The following is a 23,632-nucleotide window of genomic DNA, read 5'->3' as shown; positions in this document are numbered from 1 at the left end:
CCCAGTAGGAACTCTGTGTGGTGGGTCTGACCCTACATTTCCCTTCCACCCTGCCCTAGCAGAGGTTCTCCATGAGGGCCCCACCCCTGCAGCAAACTTTTGCCTGGGCTTCCAGCCATTTCCATACATCTTCTGAAATCTAGGCAGAGGCTCCCAAACCTCAGTTCTTGACTTCTGTGCACCCACAGGCTCAACACCATGTGGAAGCTGCCAAGGCTTGGGGCTTCCACCCTCTGAAGCAACAGCCCAAGCTGTACATTGGACTCTTTTAGTCATGGCTGGAGCAGCTGGGACACAGGGCTCCAAGTCCCTAGGCTGCACACAGCACAGGGCCCGCCCCACAAAACCACTTTTCCCTCCTGGCCCACAAAACCACTTTCTCCTCCTAGGCCTCTGTGGATGGGAGGGGGCTGCCATGAAGACCTCTGACATGCCCCGGAGACGTTTTCCCCCATTGTCTTGGGGATTAACATTCGGCTCCTTGTTACTTATGCAAATTTCTCCAGCCAGTTTATTCAGGGAAACTCCCCCTTATAATTCTATCAGATCTCATGAGACTTTCGCTATCACAAGACCAGCATGGGAAAGACCCATCCCCATAATTCAATCATCTCCCACCGGGTCCCTCCCACAACACATGGGAATTATGGGAGCTACAAGATGAGATTTGGGTGGGGAAACAGAGCCAAACCATGTCACTACACTCTGGATGAATTTAGAGATTCCTGAAAAAATTTTAAGAGCTTTGTGGAACTCAGCTTCATCAGAGAAAGGACAGCAATAAGGAGGTTAAGATGAATGAGCTCTTGGAAGGGAGATGTGCTTCTCTCTCTGCCTCCACCCCACTTTTCCATTTGGCCTTGCTTCTTTTCCTTCCTCTCCCACTATTTCTCCTCTTCCTTGCCCTTTTCTGTCTTCCCTCTTGCCTTTAAAAGCAGTAGAGATGCCACTTTCATGACCTGAAACCTTCCCCAGTTTCCCAGTTTAAACAAGAGAATATCATATTTACTGGATGAACTTATTTTTGAGATAGAGTCTCGCTCTGTCACCCAGGCTGGAGTGCAGTGATGCGATCTCGGCTCACTGCAACCTCCACCTCCCGGGTTCAAGCAATTCTGTTCCTCAGCCTCCCGAGTAGCTGGGATTACAAACGCCTACCACACATCTGGCTAATTTTTGTATTTTTAGTAGAGATAGGGTTTCACCATCTTGGCCAGGCTGACTTTGAACTCCTGACCTCGTGATCCACCCCCCTTGGCCTCCCAAAGTGCTGGGATTACAGGTTTGAGCCACTGTGCCTGGCCTGGATGAACTTATTAATGAAAGAGAAGTTGGCAGGGTGCGGTGGCTCACACCTGTAATCCCAGCACTTTGAGAAGCCAAGGTGGGTGGATTACTTGGGGTCAAGAGTTCAAGACCAGCCTGGCCAACATGGTGAAACCCCGTCTCTACCAAAAATACAAAAAAATTAGCTGGGCGTGGTGGCACATGCCTGTGATCCCAGCTACTCGGGAGGCTGAAGCAGGAGAATCACTTGAACCCAGGAGGCAGAGGTTGCAGTGAGCGGAGATTATGCCACTGCACTCCAGCCTGGGTGACACAGAGAGAGACTCCATCTCAAAAAAAAAAAAAAAAAAAAAAAGGAGTCAAATATGGAGCCATATTTGCTCCCAGATCAAATTCTACTAATTATCTGGTAGGGGGCATCTTTGCTTCTGTGGATTAAAAAGCAAATCGGCAGGGGTGGGGGGTGGCAAATAGTCATCGTGTATTACATATCATGGTTTGTCCTCACCATGTAGTGGGGAGAGAAATTTCAGACATCATCAAGCATTTATGGATGTTCTTTTCTCCAGGAGATGCTGAGGTTAGGAATCTGGAAGTTTTTGGTTTGTGGTAGGGAAATGTCAGAATTGCAAAGCTCTTTTTCAGAAGCCAGAAAGTGTTTGATAATACTCCACAATCTGAAACCTAGAGCCATACATAGGTAAATAAGATCTTGTAGAACTTGTTAGATTTCAAAGAAAGGAAGGAAGGGAGAGAGAGAGAGAGCAGGAAAAGAAATTTTGCCCACATCTGTTCAGGTCTTGGTAGTCTTCTATGAGCTCATTGACCCCGTACACTTCATCTTTGAAAGTTTTGGGTGATATTTCTGAGGATACATGTTGGTAGAACTTCTCTGAATTTAATTTTTTTTATGTTGTTTTTGGGTTGTTTTTTTTTTTTAAACAGTCTCGCTGTGTTCCCAGGCTGGAGCACAGTGGCGTGATTTCTGCTCACTGCCACCTCCTCTTCCTGGTTCAAGCAATTCTCCTGCCTTAGCCTCCTGAGTAGCTAGGATTACAGGCACACACCATCACACCCAGCTAATTTTTTTTTGTATTTTTTTTTTTAATAGAGATGGGGTTTCACCATGTTGGCTAGGCTGGTCTTGAACTCCTGACCTCAGGTGGTCCATCTGCCTTGGCATCCCAAAGTGCTGGGATTACAGACGTGAGCCACCATGCCCGGCCCAACTGCAGATTTAGATATCACTGGCCTAAATGACTGAGTTTGCACTTTGAGGTATATTGGGAATAAACTGAAAAGGAAAAAAAATACATATTCCTGAAATCTGTCTGAAAAGAAGGAATGTAAATTTTTTTCCCTTCTGTGTCAAATTTCAGTTGTTTCTTCTCTTCTCCCAATTGAAAAGAGATAGAAAAATAAAAACTAAAACAGTATCTCCATGTTAGTGTCTGATTCTATATCTACTTGGTTAAATGAGGTATTAATATGACTTTCAATTTTTCTGCAGCGTCATTTCAGGCTCTTTGTCACATGGCGAACCCAGTCATGGGCTAGCTGATAGAATCATTAATTGCAGAGAAGTTCTGGAAGCTTTCAACCTCCTGGTGCTCCAGGTCAGCTCCTTCCCATACACTCTGCAGACCCAACAGTCCCGCATTAGCTCTAGCAATGAGGTTCACTGGATACAGCTGGATACTGGGGTGAGTCTCTTGCCTGCTGTCTGATACACTCTCATGTTCTTAGTTCCCCAGAGGGTAGGACCTTGTAACAAAATATGTCACGGCTTAAGACCATATTCATAAGAATTCAAAATCTAACATAATGCTTTATGTAAGAGTTCAAAAATCTGGCCGGGTGCGGTGGCTCACACCTGTAATTCCAGCACTTTGGGAGGCCCAGGCGAGTGGATCACAAGGTCAGGAGATCGAGACCATCATGGCTAACACAGTGAAACCCCGTCTCTACTAAAAATACAAAAAATTAACCGAGTGTGCTGGCACACGCCTATAATCCCAGCTACTCAGGAGGCTGAGGCAGGAGAATCACTTAAACCCGGGAGGCGGAGGTTGCAGTGAGCAGAGATTGTGCCACTGCACTCCAGCCTGGGGGACAGAGCAAGACTCTGTCTCAAAAAAAAAAAACAAAAAAAAACAAAAAACAACATAATTCTGTATCTTCCAGAAGTTCCATATATTTACAATTATTATAAGACTAAAGGCTTGTGAATAGTATCCTATATAAATTTGATTAGGTGGTTCTTAGGTATCATGCAGATACAAAATTATCTGTCCTATATAATTTTTCAAAAAGAAAATGTTGATGTTATCTGAGGCCATCATCAATATCCTGGATTTCCTTTGTGCCTTCATGTGATTAATTTCACCCTGAGACCTGGAAATTTTATTGTCCTCTTGGATGGCCTTTTTGTCTTGTTTTAGTCTGATGATCTGCATCACTGTTAATTACTCTCTTGCTCCTCCAGCAACTGGGTTTTTGTTTTAAATCAGTTTTCACAGTCTTCTGTATGAAATGGGATGATGGCACTGTTACTTTAAATAACTCCATAGTAGCAGTGAATGTGTTGAGACTACCCATCTCAACATTGGATATATCCAGGGATTTATAGTTTTTACTCCAATCTCTAATATTGAAAAATATTTTCTATGACCCATAAACTGTATGCTAAATATACTATCAAAGAAAAGAAATGTGAGCTTCATAAAAATAATAAAAATTAGCCATTAAGCAATGGATCCCTCATTTAAAAATACCGAACACACTGGATATTTTTAAATAAACATGTTTAAGTAAAAAACACCAAAAATGTCTTACATAAAACTAACATTTATTTTTCAACCCAGTGCATTTTATTCTGTCATGAAGTAGGTAAGTTCTCTGACTTTGCACTCTTGTCTTCAAGCATTGGTTTGTTCCTTGCAAGCAGGAAGCTCAGGTCCTTGAATCTTCTTGTCTTCAGCAGTCACTGCCTTATGAGAACTAACTCAGTGTGTTCTATCACTAGAGATTACTTTGAGCTTTTGCTTTCTTGGTATCTTCTCCATGCCAGCTCCAGCCATTCATTGGGCAGTTGAGGTAGGGGTGAGATAACAGAGCTGCCAGAGTTCTTTTGCCTCCAAACTACAAGGGGAGCCTGTGGGCTACCCAAGTAGCTGCTGGGTTGCTCTGACAAAGAATGGGATTGCTAAGAGAATGAATGGAAAGAATAATTATTTTTTTAATTAATTTTTTTTTGAGGCAGAGTCTCACTCTGTCACCCAGGCTGGAGTGCAATGGTGCGAACTCAGCTCACTGCAACCTCCACCTCCCAGGTTCAAGCAGTTCTCCTGCCTCAGCCTCTAGAGTAGCTGGGATTACAGGTGCCCACCACCATGCCTGGTTAATTTTTGTTTTTTTAATAGAGACCGAGTTTCACCATGTTGGCCAGGCTGGTCTCGAACTCCCAACCTCAGTTGATCCACTCACCTCGGCCTCTCAAAGTCCTGGAATGACAGGTGTGAGGCACCATGCCCAGCCAAGACTAATTAATTTTTTAATCCCCCAGATAGTTCTCCTATTATACATTAAATTTCAATATATTGTTGGAGTGTAGAGAGAACTGTCCTAATTCAGTCTTTCCAAAAGGGATCACACCCCAGTGATAGGAAGAAGGACCAATAGCCTCTGCCCTTTATTTTCTCCTACCATGAAATAGAGAAACAGGTTTAAAATAATTTTCCTTAAAAGTCATTTTAGCCAGGCACAGTGGCTCACACCTGTAATCCCAGCACTTAGGGAGGCCGAGGTGGGTGGATCACTTGAGCCCAGGAGTTCAAGACCAGCCTGGGCAACATGGTGAAACCCCATCTCCACAAGAAGTATAAAAGTTAGCCAGGCATGGTGGCATGTGTCTGTAGTCCCAGCTACTCGGGAGGCTGAAGTGGGAAGACTGCACAAACCCAGGAGGTCGAGGCTGCAGTGAGCTGAGATTATGCCACTACACTCCAGCTTGAGAGACAGAGCAAGACCCTGTCTCAAAAAAAAAAATCATTTTAAGGAAATGATTAATTTTTAAGGTTTAATAATGGTATTACAGTTATTTATTTTTATGTTTTTTTGAGTCAGGGTCTGACGCCCATGCTGGAGTGCAGTGGTGCAATCATGGCTCACTGCAGCCTCAAACTCCTGGACTCAAACAATCCTCCCACCTCACCCTCCCAAGTAGCAGAGCTACACGCACATACCACCATGCCTGGCTAATTTTTAAAATATTCCGTAGAGACAATGTCTCACTGTATTACCCAGGCTGGTCTCAAACTCTTGGCCTCAAGCAGTCCTCCCATCTTGACCTCCCAAAGTGTTAGGATTACAAGCATGAGCCACTGTACCCAGCCTGTGCTTATGTTTCTGAAAAGGGTTCTTGGCCAGGCGCGGTGGCTCACGCCTGTAAACTCAGCACCCTGGGAGGCTGAGATGAGTGGATCACTTGAGGTCGGGAGTTCGAGACCAACCTGGCCAATGTGGTGAAACCCCATCTCTACTAAAAATAGAAAAATTAACTGGGTGTGGTGGCAGGCACCTGTAATCCCAGGCACTCCGGAGGCTGAGGCTGGAGAATTGCTTGAACCCAGGAAGTGGAGATTGCAGTGAGCCGAGATTATGCCACTGCACTCCAGCCTAGGCGACAGAGGAAGACTCCATCTCAAAAGCAGAAAGAGGGGAGGGGCTTCTTATCTTAGACATATCTAGTGATGTACTTCTGGATTAAAGATATGATATCAGGTATTTGTTCAAACTAATTGAGAGGTGAATAGTTATACTCTTCTTCAATTTAAGATTTAAAGAAATCATCCCTGAAATTGAGATCAACATGGGATAAAGGAAAAAAAGCATTTAATTTAATATACAACAACCTTATACATGTAAGGGAGGAGCTCCTGATGATTAGCGTCCTTTAGTTATATTGAAGCCTATATCCCAGGAGGAGTAATTGGAAAAAAGCAAATTAATTTAATTCAAAAAATATGATTGAGCACACTTGTGGACTTGTGTTGAATCTTGCAAAGAACACACAGAAAACTGATGGTTTAGGCTGAGCACAGTGGCTCACGCCTGTAATCCCAGCACTTTGGAAGGCCAAGTCAGGCAGATCATTTGAGGTCAGGAGTTCGAGACCAGCCTGGGCAACATGGTGAAGCCCCATCCCTACTAAAAATACAAAAATTAGCCAGGTGTGGTGGTGGGCAACTGTAATCCCAGCTACTCGGAAGACTGAGGCAGGAGAATCACTTGAACCCGCGAGGCGGAGGTTGCAAAAAGCTGAGATAGCACCACTGTACTCCAGCATGGGTGACAGATTGAAAAAAAAAGAAGAAAGAAAAAGAAAACTGATAGTTTAGAGGAGAAAGCAAAGTACATATCTAAGTCACTATTATCCAGAGGAGAATAAGACAATTTCAAAAAATCAAAATGCTCCGGGAGTTGAAGTGAGGGAGGAGTCACATTTATTTGAGAGGTCCAGGGGAAGCTCTGTGGAAAAGAGAGAACAGGGGATGGCCCTGGAAAGACAGGAAGGCCTGGGCAGGGGGATGGGGGCAGGAGGAGGCACTCCTGGCAGTAGTGTGGGCAGGGGACACAGAGGAGAAAGCTGTGGGCATTTTTCAGAGAATGCTGGATAGGATGCAAAAGAAGACTGGAAATATACACGAGGCTGTGAGTGCCAGGCTAGCAAAGCATACACTTATTATACAGGCATTAAGGATTTTTGAGCAACAGGATATATGTATGTATGTGTGTGTGTATATATATATATATATATATATGGCATTATTAGAATTTACCTGTTTCTTGTTTATATTAACAATGTAAATGTACAGCTTGATGAATTTTCACAAACTAAATACACCTGTGGGACCAGCACTCAGATCAAGAAACAGAATATTACCACCACCCTGGAAGTCCTGTGTCCCTTCTAGGCACCCCCACTAAAGGGTAACACTATTCTGGCCTCCTGTGCTACAGATTTGTTTTGCTCAGTATGGAGCTTATATAAATGGAAATATGGAGTATGTACTCTCTTCTATCTGACTTTCTTTGCTCAACATTATGTTTGTGAAATTTGTAGTTTTCATGAATCGTAAATCATTCTTTTTGCTCTGTGTGTGTGTTACATTATATGACTCCACCACAATTCATGTATCTATTCTATTTTATTTTACATAGTACTGCTGTAACATCCTGGCACACCCTTTAGTAAACGTATGTATGCATTTCTTTTGGGTGTCTGAGAGTGAAATTGCTGTGTCATCAAGGACTCATATGTTCAGCTTTAATAGCTACTGAGAGGCAGTTCATTCAATCTAGAGGCTCAGTCAAAGTGATTAGAAGTAGATCAGTCAGTGGCTTTTCTGATAATTTGGGTTAGAATGAACAAATACATGAATCAGAATGATGGTCCTGGTAGTAAAATGGATGGGAGACATGGTACATTTTCTAGGATTTGTTTATTCAGGGAGAGAGAAGAACCAGAAATATTTTTGAGGCGTTCTCTTTAGTTGGAAAAAAGAAGTTGAAGTTTTTTGTTTTGTTTTTTGAGATGGAGTCTCACTCTGACAGCCAGGTTGGAGTGCAGTGGCACGATCTCGGCTCACTGCAACCTCTGCCTCCTGGGTTCAAGCGATTCTTCTGCATCAGCCTCCTGAGTAGCTGGGATTACAGGCGTGTGCTAACACGCTCGGCTAATTTTTTATATTTTCAATAGAGATGGGGTTTCACCGTGTTGGCCAGGCTGGTCTTGAACTCCTGACCTCAAGTGATCTGCCCTCCTCGGCCTTCCAAAGTGCTGGGATTAGAGGCATGAGCCACCATGCCTGGCCCGAAAGAAGTTTGATTTGTGGAGGGCAGATGAGACTGACTTTGAGTTAAGATGCAGGTGAGCACACCATTGTGTAGATTACAGATTTTTTTTTTTACAAACAGTGATTATTGACGCAGCTGGTGTGGTTAGAATCATGGAAGAAAATAACAAAGAGAACTACCAAGAGGGTAGTGAGGCCAAGGGCCAACAAGTCATCACCACTGGCGTTGGCCTCAGGAGTCCTTGGTGACCTTCCAGGGAACAGCATCTGGAGAGCAGAGCGTTGGACAGGAGCAAAGGCAGAGACAGCAGCGAAAGCACAGGGAGCGTGGAGAGTCACTGAGAGGGCAGGCCTTCCACAGCGGGGAGTTTGCCTTCTGAGAAGGGACATTCTCCACCCAGAAATAGTGATTCAATAAGTCATACGATTTATAATACCTGAAACGTATCTTTATAGTAAAATCATTCAGTTTCATAACTCATAGTTTAAAGGATGGTTCCACTCATTTCTATTAAAACTTTTGTAACACAAAACCATAGTTACAGTTTAATGCAAACAGAACAGATGGAGAAACCATTCACTTCTAATTCTAATTTTTAGTAGCTCGAGTTCTCAAAACCCATACTGGCTCTAGTTAATCATAGGCCATCTATTTACCAACCTGCTAAGAAGAAAGAGAGAGAAATAAAAACAAGAACAGGTGGACGCAAGGTGGATGCATCGTATCCAGCAGTTCTAATGCTGTGTCAGGAAGAGCAGCAGGCTCAGAATAGGATTTGATATTTTCCCAAAGAAACGGGCCAAGGGTGAGAGGGAAACGTGAAGACCAAGTACACACTTCATAAAGCTTTTCCAAATGACTCTGTACACAATTCATAAAGCTTTTCCAAATGACTCTGTGTCTGCAGTCCAGATGAGGAGGGAAACTTAGATCAATGACTTTTTTCCTTGTGAAATGACTTATTTGACACAGTTACCCAGAACACAGCTAAGCCCAGAAGGAAATAAGCAAAGGCTTCTAGCCTTGAAAATAGATGTCATTCAATCTGTGTTGTCAGTCTCCAGTATCTCTAAGAACATATTCCGGTGCTCTCATAAAGCCTGTTTACTCTCAAACCCTATTCCTAAAAGCAGGGTTTTGGGGGGCCTCAAAAAATTAAAAGCTGCCAGTTAAAACATGCTTTATTTTTATCTTATGGACCTTATAAATCATACAGTTGTTTCTCTTTAGATGGTTACTGAAAAGCTTAGAACCAGCTGGGCACATTGGCTCATGTCTGTAATCCCAGCACTTTGGGAGGCCGAGGCAGGTGGATCACCTGAGATCAGGAATTTGAGACCAGCCTGCTAACATGGTGAAACCTCATCTCTACTAAAAATACAAAAATTAGCTGGGCGTGGTGGTGCGTGCCTGTAGTCCCAGCTGCTTGGGAGGCTGACGCAGAAGAATGGCTTGAACCCAGGAGGCAGAGATTGCAGTGAGCTGAGATCACGCCACTGCACTCCAGCCTGGGTGACAGAGTGAGACTCCTCAAAAAAAAAAGCTCAGAATCCGGGCTACCAAATTTGTAGCCCACTTCTAACAAAATGTGCAGAAGCTGCTGGCATGCATTTTAGGGAATACTTACTTTATCCTTGGCCCAATCTTCCTTCTCTTACCCTTGCTTTTTCTTGCTCTGATTGCTTAATTTATTTTTATCTTAATACATATATATATATATATATATAATTTTTTTTTTTTTTTTTTTTTTATGATGGAGTTTCACTCTGTTGCCCAGGCTGGAGTGCAGTGGTGCAGTCTCGGCTCACTGCAACCTCCACCTCCAGGTTCAAGATATTCTTCTGCCTCAGCCTCCTGAGTAGCTGGGTCTGTAGGCACCCACCACCACGCCTGGCTAATTTTTGTATTTTTAGTAGAGATGCTAATTTCACCATATTGGCCAGGCTGGTCTCAAAAAAAAGTGCTGGGTTCACAGGCGTGAGCCACCGTGCCCAGCCTTTATCTTATTACATTTTTTAAAGTGGCCTTATTTCCTTTATGAGTTGGAGAGTGCTTAAATAAAAATGTCAACACATAATAAATAACAAAAGTGGGCCAGGCACAGTAGCTCACGCCTGTAATCCCAGCACTTTGGGAGGCCAAGGCGGGCGGATCACCTGAGTCCAGGAATTTAAGACTAGCCTGGCCAACGTGGCGAAACCCCGTCTCTCCTAAAAATGCAAAAAAGAAATTAGCCGGGCGTGGTGGTGGGCGCCTGTAATCTCAGCCACTCAGGAGGCTGAGGCAGGAGAATCGCTTGAAACCGGGAGGCAGAGGTTGCAGTGAGCCAAGATCACACTATTGCACTCCAGCCTGGGCAACAAGAGCAAAACTTGGTCTCAAAAATAAAATAACAAAAGTGAGACCAAATGACACAGGCAACATGACAGCAAGAAGTGACTGTAAAAAACTAATGTAGAAAAGATGCAAAAGAAAACTATAAACAAAAACATTCATGAACTCAAAAAGCTTATTTAATATCATAGACCTTCTGAGTTTAAGGATAAGCAACTTGTCACACTTCTCAAGATTCTCTGAGGGCATCGTTGTGTCAAGGCCTAAAATAGCTATTCATTTTCATAGTGATGACTGACTCATCAAGAGGGGGCTACGTTAAATACTGTGGATCTTGTTTAAGGAAAGCATATATTCCATTTTTAAAGTAAAATTTGTTTGCAAAGATAAGCTTTTATGAGTTATCATTATGAAATGATGTCAGAAAAGTTAAGGTTTCTGTAACAGAGGAGTTTGTCAATCTCTAGAGCGTTCTGAGGAGAGCCTATTTATCTGTATAGAGAACTACTTCCAGCAGGGAAAAAGGCTGAGAATTGAGGCTGTCTGACCTTGTGTATCCCAACAAAAGAAAAAGAAAACGAACCATGTGCCTGAAGGAAGTGTGTCAATTCTCCACTAATCACATATTCAGTTCCTTTGAAATGAAAAGAAGTTTCACTTAGTGCCTCAGAGCTGACTGCAGAGTTGGTGTCTGGTTACATAATGAAACAGTATTTTTTCTTACTTGTCAGGAAATAACCTCTTACAGGGGTTATTTCTGTAAACCCCACTTTCTGGAAAACAAGACACGCTGTATCCTGTCCTCATTGGGTTTTTGCTCTGTATTTTGAACCAGGAGGACGTGGGCTGCGAGGAGAAGCTGTACTTCGGCTTGAATGAGTACAGCAAGTCTCTGCAGTGGGGGATCACGAGCCCACTTCTGAGATGTGACGAGACTTTTGAAAAAATGGTGAACACACTCTTGGAGAGGTAAATAGTAAATACGGCTTTCTGCTCTTCTCTCTAGCTGTACTTGCAGATCTAAAATAGCCAAAAGCCTTTTGTGTCAGTGCTACGGGGTGTTTGATGGAGCCCTTGCAGATGACATGCAAAGGCCAAATTAAAACAGCCTTTCCTAAGATGCCCTACTATTGTTTTATGTGATCATCCAAGACCAATAAAGGAAAATACAACCAAAGTGGGCCATTGCACTACTTTTTCACGCTGAGTCAGCTCCCGGTCATGCTTCATTGCTATCATCAGGAGATGAATAGGGCAGAGAGGGATTTGCTTATTCAAGACCCGCTTCTGGCTGGGCGCGGTGGCCCACTCCTGTAATCCCAGCACTTTGGGAGGCCAAGGTGGGCGGATCACGAGGTCAGGAGATCGAGACCACCCTGGCTAACACGGTGAAACCCCGTCTCTACTAAAAATACGAAAAATTAGCCAGGTGTAGTGGCGGGCGCCTGTAGTCCAAGCTACTCAGGAGGCTGAGGCAGGAGAATGGCGTGAACCCAGGAGGCGGAGCTTGCAGTGAGCTGAGACCGCGCCACTGCACTCCAACCTGGGTGACAGAGCGAGACTCCGTCTCAAAAAAAAAAAAGTCCCGCTTCTCTGAGCTCCGGCCTCTCCTACCCTACACCTCAGACTTTGACATTTTTCCCTCTTTTCTTCCTTGTCCACCACAGGCAAGGACCCTAAGATGATTCAGTAAAAACTATACTATGAGATTTGAAGTATACACTGGAAGAAATTAAAGAGCAATCAGATAATTGAGGTGAATTCAGTTCTTGGGGCGCCTGCTCCAGTCCCTGGCCTTAGGGATTAAGGAACATAACTGCTGTCTTCTCTTCCCTTTTCTAAAAAAAGAAAAAAAAAATCCCCATTTCCAGATTAAACTCTGAAAGAGTTTTTTTTCCCTCTGTGACCTTGAATCATAGATTCAGAGGTAGGTAGAGACATTAGAATTTACCTAACCTAATAAAGGTCCCTTTCTGCCCTCCACAGTATTCTGTTTGATCATCCAATGTTGGGGTGATTGGGCTTTATTTTATGAGGCAAATTCTAATTTTTAGTAGCTGTAGTTCTTAGAATGGCTTTAATTGATCATATTATTTAACATCTGTATAACAAACCTGCCCATAATTTTGCTAAGAAAAAAGAAAAGGAAATTAAAATGAGGACCTATGGATGCATTCTATTCCGCAAATTATAATACTGCATCCGGAAAGAGCACAGCTCAAGTAGGGTTTGATATTTTTGCAGCTGTTGGATTTGGGAAGTCTTAACTGACACTGTGATATTAATCCTTTCACAGCACATGTAGTCTTAATTTTCCAAAATCATTCCATGAGTACCCCCTTTAAGCGTTCCTACCCACCTGTTATATCCACCAGCTTGAAATGCATCTTCTTTTTCTGGTAACATCATTCAGAGTTTCCTAACTTTTATTTTAAATAATGATCCCATCAACTTCCTATTGTAGTTTTGTGCTACAGAAGTTGTAAGTATAGTTTAATGCAAGCACGACAGATTGGAGAAGCTGTGCACTTCTAACTTCATGATTCTTTCAGAGTATGAAACAGAAATGCCAGATATCAAAGTTACCATTTATTCTAACTTTGGCTTTTCTACGTGGCCCAGCAAAAAGCATTAAGCTTGAAACATAGATTATCTATACTTATTTCCTCCAACCCAGTCACCCCAGCCTAATAGTAGCTATGACTTACTGAATACCTGAAGGGACCAGCCCAGGATTTATTGAACTGAAGGATTTCTTCATTTCTACCCAACAGCTAAATCCTTGCAATGTGTGAAGACATTGCTAGAGACTGGATAAAATCTAGACCTCTTTGTCTCTGATCAGTTGTATGAACTGGGACAAGCAACCGAACTTCTTTCTGCCCCTGAACTCATTCTCTTTCTATGAAAAGGCAGAGTGGGCTAGGCACGGTGGCTCATGCCTGTAATCCGACCACTTTGGGAGGCCAAGGTGGGTGGATCACCTGAGGTCAGGAGTTCAAGACCAGCCTGGCCAACATGGTAAAACCCTGTCTCTACTAAAAATACAAAAAAAAAAAAAAATTAGCCGGGCATGGTGGCAGGCACCTGTAATCCCAGCTAGTTGGGAGGTTGAGGCAGGGAGAATCACTTGAACCCGGGAGGCAGAGGTTGCAGTGAGCTGAGATTGTGCCATTGCACTCCAGTCCGAGCGACAGAGCGAGACTCCATCTCAAGAAAAGGACAGCCGCAGTGGCTCACGCCTGTAATCCCAGCACTTTGGGAGGCTGAGGCGGGCGGATCACCTGAGGTCAGGAGTTTGAGACCAGCCTGATCAACATGGAGAAACCCTGTCTCTACTAAAAATACAAAATTAGCTGGGTGCATGCCTGTAATCCTAGCTATTCGGGAGTCTGAGGCAGGAGAATTGCTTGAACCTGGGAAGCGAAGGTTGCAGTGAGCCGAGATTGCGCTACTGCACTCCAGCTTGGGTGACAGAGCGGGACTCCGTCTCGAAAAAAGAAAAAGAAAAGGCAGAGTTGTTCATATTCAGGGCATCTTGGTCCTTTTCCAGTTCTAAAACACCTCAAAAGTGTTCACGTGTTATTCATTTGATGGCTGTCATTGGCACTTCTTTGACCTGGAGGTTTTCTGTGCAAGGCCAGTGGACCAATTGTTGTATTTTAAGTAGAATTATAGAATGGAACAAAGGTGAAATCCCCCATCAGCCTACCCAGCTGCTAGTGGCTGCATTGCTACCAAATGGCAACCAGAAAGAAAGTGCACAGCCCCAGCCTTATTCTACCAGGCTCCATGAGAGCCTTGGCCAACCTTGGACCCAGGGCCCACTTTGCCAGCACCTACTTTCTTTCTTTTTCTTTTCTTTTTTATTTTTTTAAGACAGACTCTCACTCTGTTGCCCAGGCTGGAGTGCCATGGCACGATCTTGGCTCACTGCAACTTCTACCTCCCGGGTTCAAGTGATTGTCCTGCCTCAGCCTCCCAAGTAGCTGGGATTACAGGCGCCCGCCACCATGCCCAGCTAATTTTTATATTTTTAGTAGAGATGGGGTTTCACCATGTTGGCTAGGCTAGTCTCGAACTCCTGATCTCAAGTGATCCACCCACCTCATCTTCCCAAAGTGCTGGGATTACAGGCATGAGCCACCACGCCCAGCCTACTTTCTTTTTTAAAAAATTTTATTTTTATTCAGCAGCAGAAGTACCGCTGGGCAGCGTGCTCAGGGTAGCCAAGCACCTGCTTTCTTGACTAGCAGCTCTTCATGCCTGTAACTGGGTACTCTTTGCCCATTCGTACTCATTTTGTCATCAGGCCTGGCTGAGGCGTGGCACCAAAAGGAGAGATTTGTTTTCTACCTCCTCTATAATCGTAAAAACTGCCGATTTTAACAAAGGGATCCTCTTCCCTGGCAGTCCAGGCTTGGGGAAAATGGTACCAAAGGCTGCTGCTGCTACCAGGCTCAGATTTGCTTGGCTCCCTTGATGGAGCCAGGTCTCAGGTGATGAGGCTACAACACTAGGGGGTGCTATTTCTCCAGTCAGCTCCAAGTTTTTCCAGCACCAAGGAACAGTTTATGGAAAGATAGAGATTGCTATCTGTGAGGCTGACCTCAGATTAGTAGTAATACTTACCCTTTTTATGTGTAATACTCGACAGATATTACATTAATGTCTCAGTTTCCTGTATTGTAATCTTATATATCAGAGAAATAAGTGGACAGTGCTGCCATTCTAACCTAATACCACCAGCAAGAGGTGAGGATCCAGGGATTATCCATGATGACTATGCTGGCAATGAATGGAATAGACCAGTGTGTCTCAGAATTTAACGTGCATGCAATTCCCCGGGAGTCTTGTTAAGCTTCAGATTCTGATTAGTAGGTCTGGGGTGGGGAGATTGAGCATTTCTAACAAGCTCCCAGGTGCTGCTGCCGCTGCTGGTGGTCTATAGACCATACTTTGAGAAGAGAGGGTTTCTAGACAATCTCTAAACCCCTTTACTGTGCTGTACTTATCCCAACAGGTTGACTCGCATGCTTTGGAAGCTCAACCTTTTCCTTCCAGTGATGTGGGATCCCAGGTCATTCTAGAGCTAAAGCCCCACCACTGATCAGTAGCCCCTTCCCCACCATACTTAATCTGCATTCTTACTGCACAGGCCTTGCTGCTCCCAGCTGGCCCTGCTGCCTGAGTGCTAGTGCCTTGTGTTCTGTTGAAGGTACCCCAGGCTGCACAGCATGGTCGTCCGCTGCTATCTTCTCATCCAGCAGTACTCTGAGGCCCTGATGGCTCTCACCACCATGGCGTCACTCCGAGACCACAGCACACCGGAAACACTCAGCATTATGGATGACCTCATCAGCTCCCCAGGCAAAAACAAAAGTGGGAGGGGACACATGCTCATTATCAGGGTGCCCTCGGTGCAGCTGGCGATGTTAGCCAAGGAGCGGCTACAGGAGGTGCGTGACAAACTGGGTCTGCAGTATCGGTTTGAGATCATCCTTGGGAACCCGACCACCGAACTCAGTGTTGCAACTCACTTTGTGGCGCGATTAAAGGTTAGCAATGGACAGACATTTCTCCTTTAAAATACGATTTGTTTCTCTTTTCTAGGAATCCTATATAGGTGGCTCAGGGGCCTGAGTTTAATAGAATCACATGTGTGATTCCATGACAATGATAAGGCTAAATTAAGGGACATATTCACTTTCTTAATTAGAACCAGTTTGTAAAGATTGCCCAGCCCCCGCGGTGGCTCACGCTTGTAATCCCAGTACTTTGGGAGGCCGAGGTGGGCGGATCACGAGGTCAGGAGATCGAGACCACGGTGAAACCCCGTCTCTACTAAAAATACAAAAAATTAGCCGGGCGTGGTGGCGGGCGCCTGTAGTCCCAGCTACTCGGAGAGGCTGAGGCAGGAGAATGGCGTGAACCCGGGAGGCGGAGCTTGCAGTGAGCCGAGATTGCGCCACTGCACTCCTGCCTGGGCGACAGAGCGAGACTCCGTCTCAAAAAAAAAAAAAAAAAAAAGATTGCCCAGCCCCTTTATAGCATGCAGTTAGTGCATGCAGTTGGTCTTCCATGCTCTCCAACTGCAGGTGCAAAAAATGAGATGACCCAATTTGACCCCATGTTTATTGGCCTTGTTCAAGATGCATGTAGCCCATGGCCATCTGTTTTCTCAGAAAAAAAGGTAGGTTGTCCTCTCAGACCTCTGTGGGGTAATGTTTTAAGTATCCTCAACTCACTAATTCTTTTCTGTTCATCTAGCCTCTCTGTGAGCTCATGTCTAGAGTTGGTAAAGTATTCTGTTTCATCTTCAGTACTCAGAACTGTTCCTAGCCCTCTTGCATGTGGATTCCTCAACAGTTTGTTATTTCTTTTTACTTGCTTTGACCCTCAGCCCCAAGGCTTTGGCTGGACTGAGACTTCGCCAGGCGCCCTACAGAAGGGCTTAGTGCATGACTGAGTCCCTCACTGCTCCCTCTGCACGGCCAGTGATTGACTGCTTCTCCCCTTCCTTTCCTGTCAGGCATCAGGGTGGGAGGAGCAGAACCCTCAACCAACTAACCTAACTCCTACCTTATGCCTGACTTGGTTTTTCTGGGCCTATAATCCAGTGGGGCCTAGCCATTAGAAAGCATTTAATCAAATATCCACCTACATGTTGGTATGGAACTGAGCTAGGTACTGTATGTCTGAGTTAGACCAACTTGTATCTGCACCCTATACATTAAATACTGAGCTAAACTGGGTTAAGGAAAATCTGGTTTAGCACAAATTTTATGAAAAGAAGGCACACAGTCTTGGGGGAATTTGCAGTTTCACCCTGGGCTGCGGTTTCCCATCTACAAAATGAGAGAATTGGGCTGTATAATCTCTAAGAGTTCTAATTTGGGGATGATTATTTAGTGTTCAGAAATTGTTCTGGGCTGGGCACAGTGGCTCACGCCTGTAATCCCAGCACTTTGGGAGGCCGAGGCAGACAGATCACGAGGTCAGGAGATCAAGACCATCCTGGCTAACATGGTGAAACCCCGTTTTTGCTTAAAAAAAAAAAAAAAAATTAGCCAGGCGTGGTGGCGGTTGCCTGTATTCCCAGCTACTCAGGAGGCTGAGGCAGGAGAATGGCGTGAACCCAGGAGGCGGAGCTTGCAGTGAGCCAAGATAGCGCCACTGCATTCCAGCCTGGGCGACAGAGCAAGACTCCATCTCAAAAAAAAAAAAAATTGTTCTGGAGATGTAAATCTTCTTCTTGTGTTCAGTTAGCTAACCTAAATTGAATAATCCAAAATGCAGACAAAATATCTTGTATTAGCTTGATGAGCAACTGGAACAAATAAAATAGTCCAAAAAATAGAAACTCCTACATTTAGAAGTTGTAACATTTATGTTTCATATATAGATACACGTTCACAATTTTATGTTATAGTCATAGACTACGTTACAGTGGAATTCCTAGGATGAATAACAAAACTCCAGAAATACTTCTTACAGTATAATTCATGGAGACATGAATTACGGGCTTGAGGCCATTTGAATATTGCTAATGATGAAGAATTTGGAGGCCGGGCACAGTGGCTCACGCCTGTAATCCCAGCACTTTGGGAGGCCGAGGCGGGCAGATCACAAGGTCAGGAGATCGAGACCATCCTGGCTAACATGGTGAAACCCCGTCTCTACTAAAAATACAAAAAATTAGCCGGGCGTGGTGGCGGGTGCCTGTGGTCCCAGCTACTCGGGAGGCTGAGGCAGAAGAATGGCGTGAACCCAGGAGGCGGAGCTTGCAGTGAGCCAAGATTGTGCCACTGCACTCCAGCCTGGGCGACAGAGCAAGACTGTCTCAAAAAAAAAAAAAAAAAAATTTGGAAAGGCGGACAATCAGCAGCACCATGCTGAGTCTCCCACATCTGTTGCCAGAGATGACCTAAATGCATGTGAGGCTGCTGGGTCTTCTCCTGGTCTCTGTTGACACTGATTAAGTGAAGCTACTTACAGAGTCTTCAATCGTGTTCAGAAGGGCCAGTCACTAAGTCAGTATAAATCAGTCTGTCCTAAATAATTTACCCCTCTGGACCACTGTTGGAAAACCACAGTCAAGGCCTGAGATTCTTCACCTGGCTTTTAGCTTATCAGAATCACCTGCAGGGCTTTCAGAGAGACATTAATTGAGGATCACTGTGCCCTAAACGAAGGGGGCCTCAAGTTATGACTTCTCAAGGCAGTGACATCTTCCTCAATTGGTATGAGTAGCTGCCAGGCAACAAGTACACATAAGAGAGTCCCATATTCTGGCCGTTGTGATGGCTCATGCCTGTAGTCCCAGCTACTTGGGAGCCTGAGGCAGGAGGTTTACTTGAGCCTAGGAGTTTGAGGCTGCAGTGAGCTATGATCCCACCACTGCACTCCAGCCTGTGCAACAGAGTGAGACCCTATCTCTTAAAAACATATAAAAATAAACAAGTCCCAAATTCTCAAAATCACTGGATCACATCAGTCTTTTTTACACTCTGTATTTGTGTGGGAGTAAAAATATGAGATCATGTTGGGAATTTCACATCCTAAGCAAGACTGAATTGTCAAGTAGATTCTGGTTCACTCATTTATTTCTAAGATACCAACCTCCTTCACCATTTTCAGGATGGCAAGATTGTGTCTTCTATCTCTACTTTTGGGTAAAATCCAACACTACTTCTATTATGGGATCTTATTTTTGTGCTTAGCCCTAATTATCCTGTTATGTATTGTGGTTAACTTATACTGATGATGACCCCTTTGGAAGGAAACAAAGTTTAAGTCAGTTCCTCCAGAAGGCAGGTAAAGTTTTCACTAGATGTCCTTGGTCTTAAGCCTTGTATTATCCTTGAACTCAGTGATCATCCCATCTTTTGTGTTAAGTGCTTCTGCAATAAAATCATCTTGAGGGCCTGATTGATGCACAGTAGAACTGCAGCCATCAGTCATCAGAAGGAGCAATGTGATGGAAAAGCATTTTATAGTGGGTTTGGCTAGCTGTGGTTGGTCAAGAGTAAAAGTGAGATTTGACTACTAATCTTCTGAAAATAAAGATCCTCATATAGGCCAGGTGCAGTGGCTCACGCCTATAATCCCAGCACTTTGGGAGACTGAGGCGGGCAGATCGCTTGAGGTCAGGAGTTCAAGACCAGCCTGGCCAACATGGCGAAACCCCATCTCTACTAAAAATACAAAAATTAGCCAGGTGTGGTGGTGGGTGCCTGTAATCCCAGCTACTCAGGAGGCTGAGGCAGGAGATTCGCTTGAACCCGGGAGGTGGAGGTTGCCATGAGCCAAGATTGCACCACCGTACTCCAGCCTGGGTGACAGAGTGAGACTCTGTCTCAAAAAAAAAAAAAAGAAAAAGTCCTCATACAGTAAAACATTTCAACTGTTATTCCATCAATATAACCTGACCTCTTCCTGGTAAAGCCATGACCTATATAGAGATAGTTCTGGGAGACAAAACACATTCAGGGAGAAACCCAGTGTCGGGGATACCATGTGTCCAGTGTGAAGGTGATCAGTAAAGTGATTTCTATTCCAGAATGGTTGGTTTAAATGAGACAATGTTATGGTTCCCCCTGACGTGAAATGGTATAGAAAGTTAAATTTTTACAGAGAATTTTTCTTCTAGCATTAAAAAAAATCTTTTTGACACATTGATTTTTCTAAAACACGGTAAGTCTGTGAAACTTGTAAACAGTTATGTAGATTCCCTATTTCCCCTTAGTATGCATGTATATAATAAAAGATTGGAAAACAAGTAAAAGCCTAAGAATGGTTAAGCTTCTTCCAGTTTTACAAATTATAGAAATTTTATTTGAAGTGATTGTGGGAATGTTTATTTCTAAAGACTGGCTTTTCTTTATTGAGCCTTTTCTTTATTGAGCCTTTTCTTTATTGAGCCTTTTCTTTATTGAGCCTTTTCTAGGCATCAGCAAATCATCAATCAAACCCTATTATCTTTTGCCTGGTGACTTTCTTTTTATCCCATTTTGTGCTTAGCAAAGGAAGTACCAGTCTATTTTAAAATAAAATTGTATGCATTACTGGCCGGGTGTGGTAGCTCACACCTGTCCACGGCACTCCACCCTGGGCAACAGAGCAAGACTCCATCTCAAAAAAAAAAATTGTATGCATTACTTAACACCTTGCTTCTTAGTCTGTTCCCCTAAAACATTATCAGAAATGTCAGTTCATTGCTTATAGTAACTCCTGCTAGAAAGGTAATAAAAAGTATAGGTACATGCTACACACTTAATGAAAAGTAGTAGAAACTATCTACTTAAGAGATGGTCATTTTTCTTTCTGTTCTAAAATAGACACATCTGTAAGATCATTTTACTTTTGAATATTTTTCAAATTGGCGGGATTACTTTTCATTGATATATTCATGTTTTCAAGATTGGTGTTCCATTTATTAAAGATATGTATGTCTATGTATATGTGTGTTTATACGAAAAATTGATAATAGATTCTTGGAGAAACCATGAGCCAATTACATTACCCCTCCAAATGAGGGGCAGTTTCATTTTGTTGTTTTTTTTCTCAATCCAGGTCTGGTTATATTTTTAGCCTTCTTGAGAGAGATTCTTTCAAGGCCCTAAGCCAATAATTGCTTGTTAGTTATTTTAAAAGTCAGTAAAGCAAGAAGGAGGGAAAATAACTATCAAGAGTGGTTCAATGTTTTCATTATTTTCTTGGTGAAATGTCTGTTTTAATGGAATTCTGAGATTCTTTTCTGAGTCATTCACAACTGAAACTCTTTTTCAGTCTTCCAATCCCAAGAATTTCTCCAATGTGTGAAGAAAGTATGTTTAAGTGCCTGGATTCAGGTAGTTTAGCCAGGATTTCTGTAAGGTTTCCATCACTGGTGGGATATTTCACATTGTATGTGTTTTTGGCTTGTGTTACTAATGTCTGAGGTATACTAGCATCTTCCGTTTTATCCTACTGAGATAAAAACTACAGCCCTCGTTCCTACAGAAGTGCCTTGTATATGCGATGTAGTAGCAGTTAAAATATACACACACACACATATATAAACACTTAGTGGAGTAATTTGAAAGCACAGTGTTTCTAAAATCTGGACTTAGAAACCTGTAAAAAAAGGTGGAAACTTAAATGAGAGTTTTAACATACAGGTCTCTTTCTATAGAGTTGGAGAGGAAATGAACCAGAAGAGTGGATCCCGCGGACATACCAAGATTTAGATGGTCTACCTTGTATTGTGATATTAACTGGCAAAGATCCTCTTGGAGAAACCTTTCCCAGGTACAACTTCAATAATTAATTCCATTTTTCATCAGTTGCCCAGCTGAACTGATGATTAAAACTTGGCTGATGGCCCAGTCATTTTATTTGTTTGGCAGGTAATGAGAAGAGGATTGTTTAATGCAGGAATATAAGAAATACAGCCATACAACCTTCTTTTATTCTTTTTTTTAGCTTTCCAGAGAGCACCCAGCAATTTTGGGAATGGGCGATAGCCACATTTGAGAAATGTCAGAGAGGTAGGGAGGAAAAGCAGGATTTTTTTTTTTTTATAAAGTGCTTTGTCTTTGTTAATCTGCTATTCCTGCGCCCCTCAAGGATCTAGACTCCATAGACTGGAGGGCAACAACAACAACAATAAAAGCATTAGTTGAATGCTCACTGTGCGTCAGGCAGTGCCCTAAATGCCTTACATGTATTCAGTCCTTAAAACAACCATATGAGCCCGACACTATCCACTCTTTTTATATTCGAAGAAAATGAAGCACAGAGAAGTGAAAGTCATAATAGCTGGGAGGTGGCAGAGCTGAGGTTTCGGTCAAGGCTCACCTGGCACTGAAACCTATTATTTTAACTGCTGTGTGTTGCATCCAGATCACCAGGCACACATACACACTGCGTGCCTGGTCAGATAGACTCACCAACAACATAATTACTTTTGTTCAGGTCTTTGAAGTACTGTGACCTCCGGTTAATTGACTCAAGCTATTTAACTCGCACGGCCTTGGAGCAGGAGGTGGGTCTGGCATGCTGCTATGTCTCAAAAGAGGTCATCCGGGGACCCACTGTTGCCCTGGACCTCAGCGGGAAAGAGCAGGAGAGAGCTGCTGTCAGTGAGAATGACTCCGATGAGCTGCTCATCGACCTGGAGCGGCCCCAGAGCAACAGCAGCGCTGTCACAGGGACCTCGGGTCAGTACTTTCTTTTCTCTTTCATGGAGTGAGAGACATGAGTCAGGAGGTGTGTAGGAATTTGGAAGGCAGAGGCATTTACTGACACCCCAACGGCCTTCAGAGGAGCCTTCAGGGACTGGCATCCTCTCCAGACCTAGCTCCAGTGGGGAGATGCTTGGAAAACGTGACTGTTGAACAGCCACAAAATACTTTTCTGGGTAAACATTTAAGGAAGAGCTTGGTAATAGGCTAAAAACAATTTTATCAACCGTAGCCTGTACCATTTTCCCTAGTCTTTTCTACCCTTATCTTCTCATGGTTATTATGCATCTCATATTTGCACAAAGGCCCTGTTTTTCTTCCAGGTCCTGAAGCTGTATGTTTGTGCTAAATGGCTTAGTACTTGGTACAAAATGTTTCCTAGAATGAATGAATGAATGAATGAATGAATGAATGAATGAATGAATGAAGAATGAATGAATGAATGAATGAATGAATGAATGAATGAATGAATGAATGGCTTTTCTAAACACTTAACAGCAAGTATTGTATGCTGAGGGCTCCTCTGGGGCCACTGTCAATGGTGAAGGCCCACCCTGCAGCCTGCCGGCCTCTGTCTTGCAGCATTACCGCAGGTCTATGGCAGTGCCTGGCATGAATTTTCTTCTGATAAATTGTATTATAGCAAATGCAGCACTCTTTCCATTTTTTCTGATTATGAAAGTAATAAAGCTTAATGCAGAAACATGGAAAATGTCGGCCGGGTGCAGTGGTGGCTGCCATTGGCCAAACCCACTGAGAAGCCAGGGCAAGGAAGCAACACGGAGCAGGGTGGAGAGCGGCAAAGGGAAGATTTCTTGCTCAGGGTCTGCAGCCGCGGAGCCGAGCCCAGTGTCCGCTGCTTTCCTGGCCTTTGCCTCCTTCCACACCTTAGATCAGTAACAGGGCTGCTGTGGGGTGGGTTCTGT

General features: G+C 43.7%; 1 protein-coding gene across 1 annotated transcript in view; it reads left to right on the top strand.

The window, feature by feature from the left end:
- GREB1L (GREB1 like retinoic acid receptor coactivator) overlaps positions 1-23,632 on the top strand; it is a 242,900-nt gene that overhangs the window by 102,713 nt on the left and 116,555 nt on the right. Inside the window, exons 17-21 of the mRNA XM_058438566.1 lie at positions 2,798-2,990; positions 11,315-11,448; positions 15,698-16,037; positions 21,656-21,771; positions 22,438-22,682. Coding sequence (XP_058294549.1) covers positions 2,798-2,990; positions 11,315-11,448; positions 15,698-16,037; positions 21,656-21,771; positions 22,438-22,682 — 1,028 coding nt within the window. The remainder of the gene's footprint in view (positions 1-2,797; positions 2,991-11,314; positions 11,449-15,697; positions 16,038-21,655; positions 21,772-22,437; positions 22,683-23,632) is intronic.

This window comes from Hylobates moloch, unplaced genomic scaffold (genome assembly GCF_009828535.3).
Source record: "Hylobates moloch isolate HMO894 unplaced genomic scaffold, HMol_V3 SCAFFOLD_5, whole genome shotgun sequence".
Classification (NCBI taxonomy): Eukaryota; Metazoa; Chordata; class Mammalia; order Primates; family Hylobatidae; genus Hylobates; species Hylobates moloch.
Note: the sequence above shows the minus strand (reverse complement) of the source record. Positions and strands in the feature narration are given on the sequence as shown.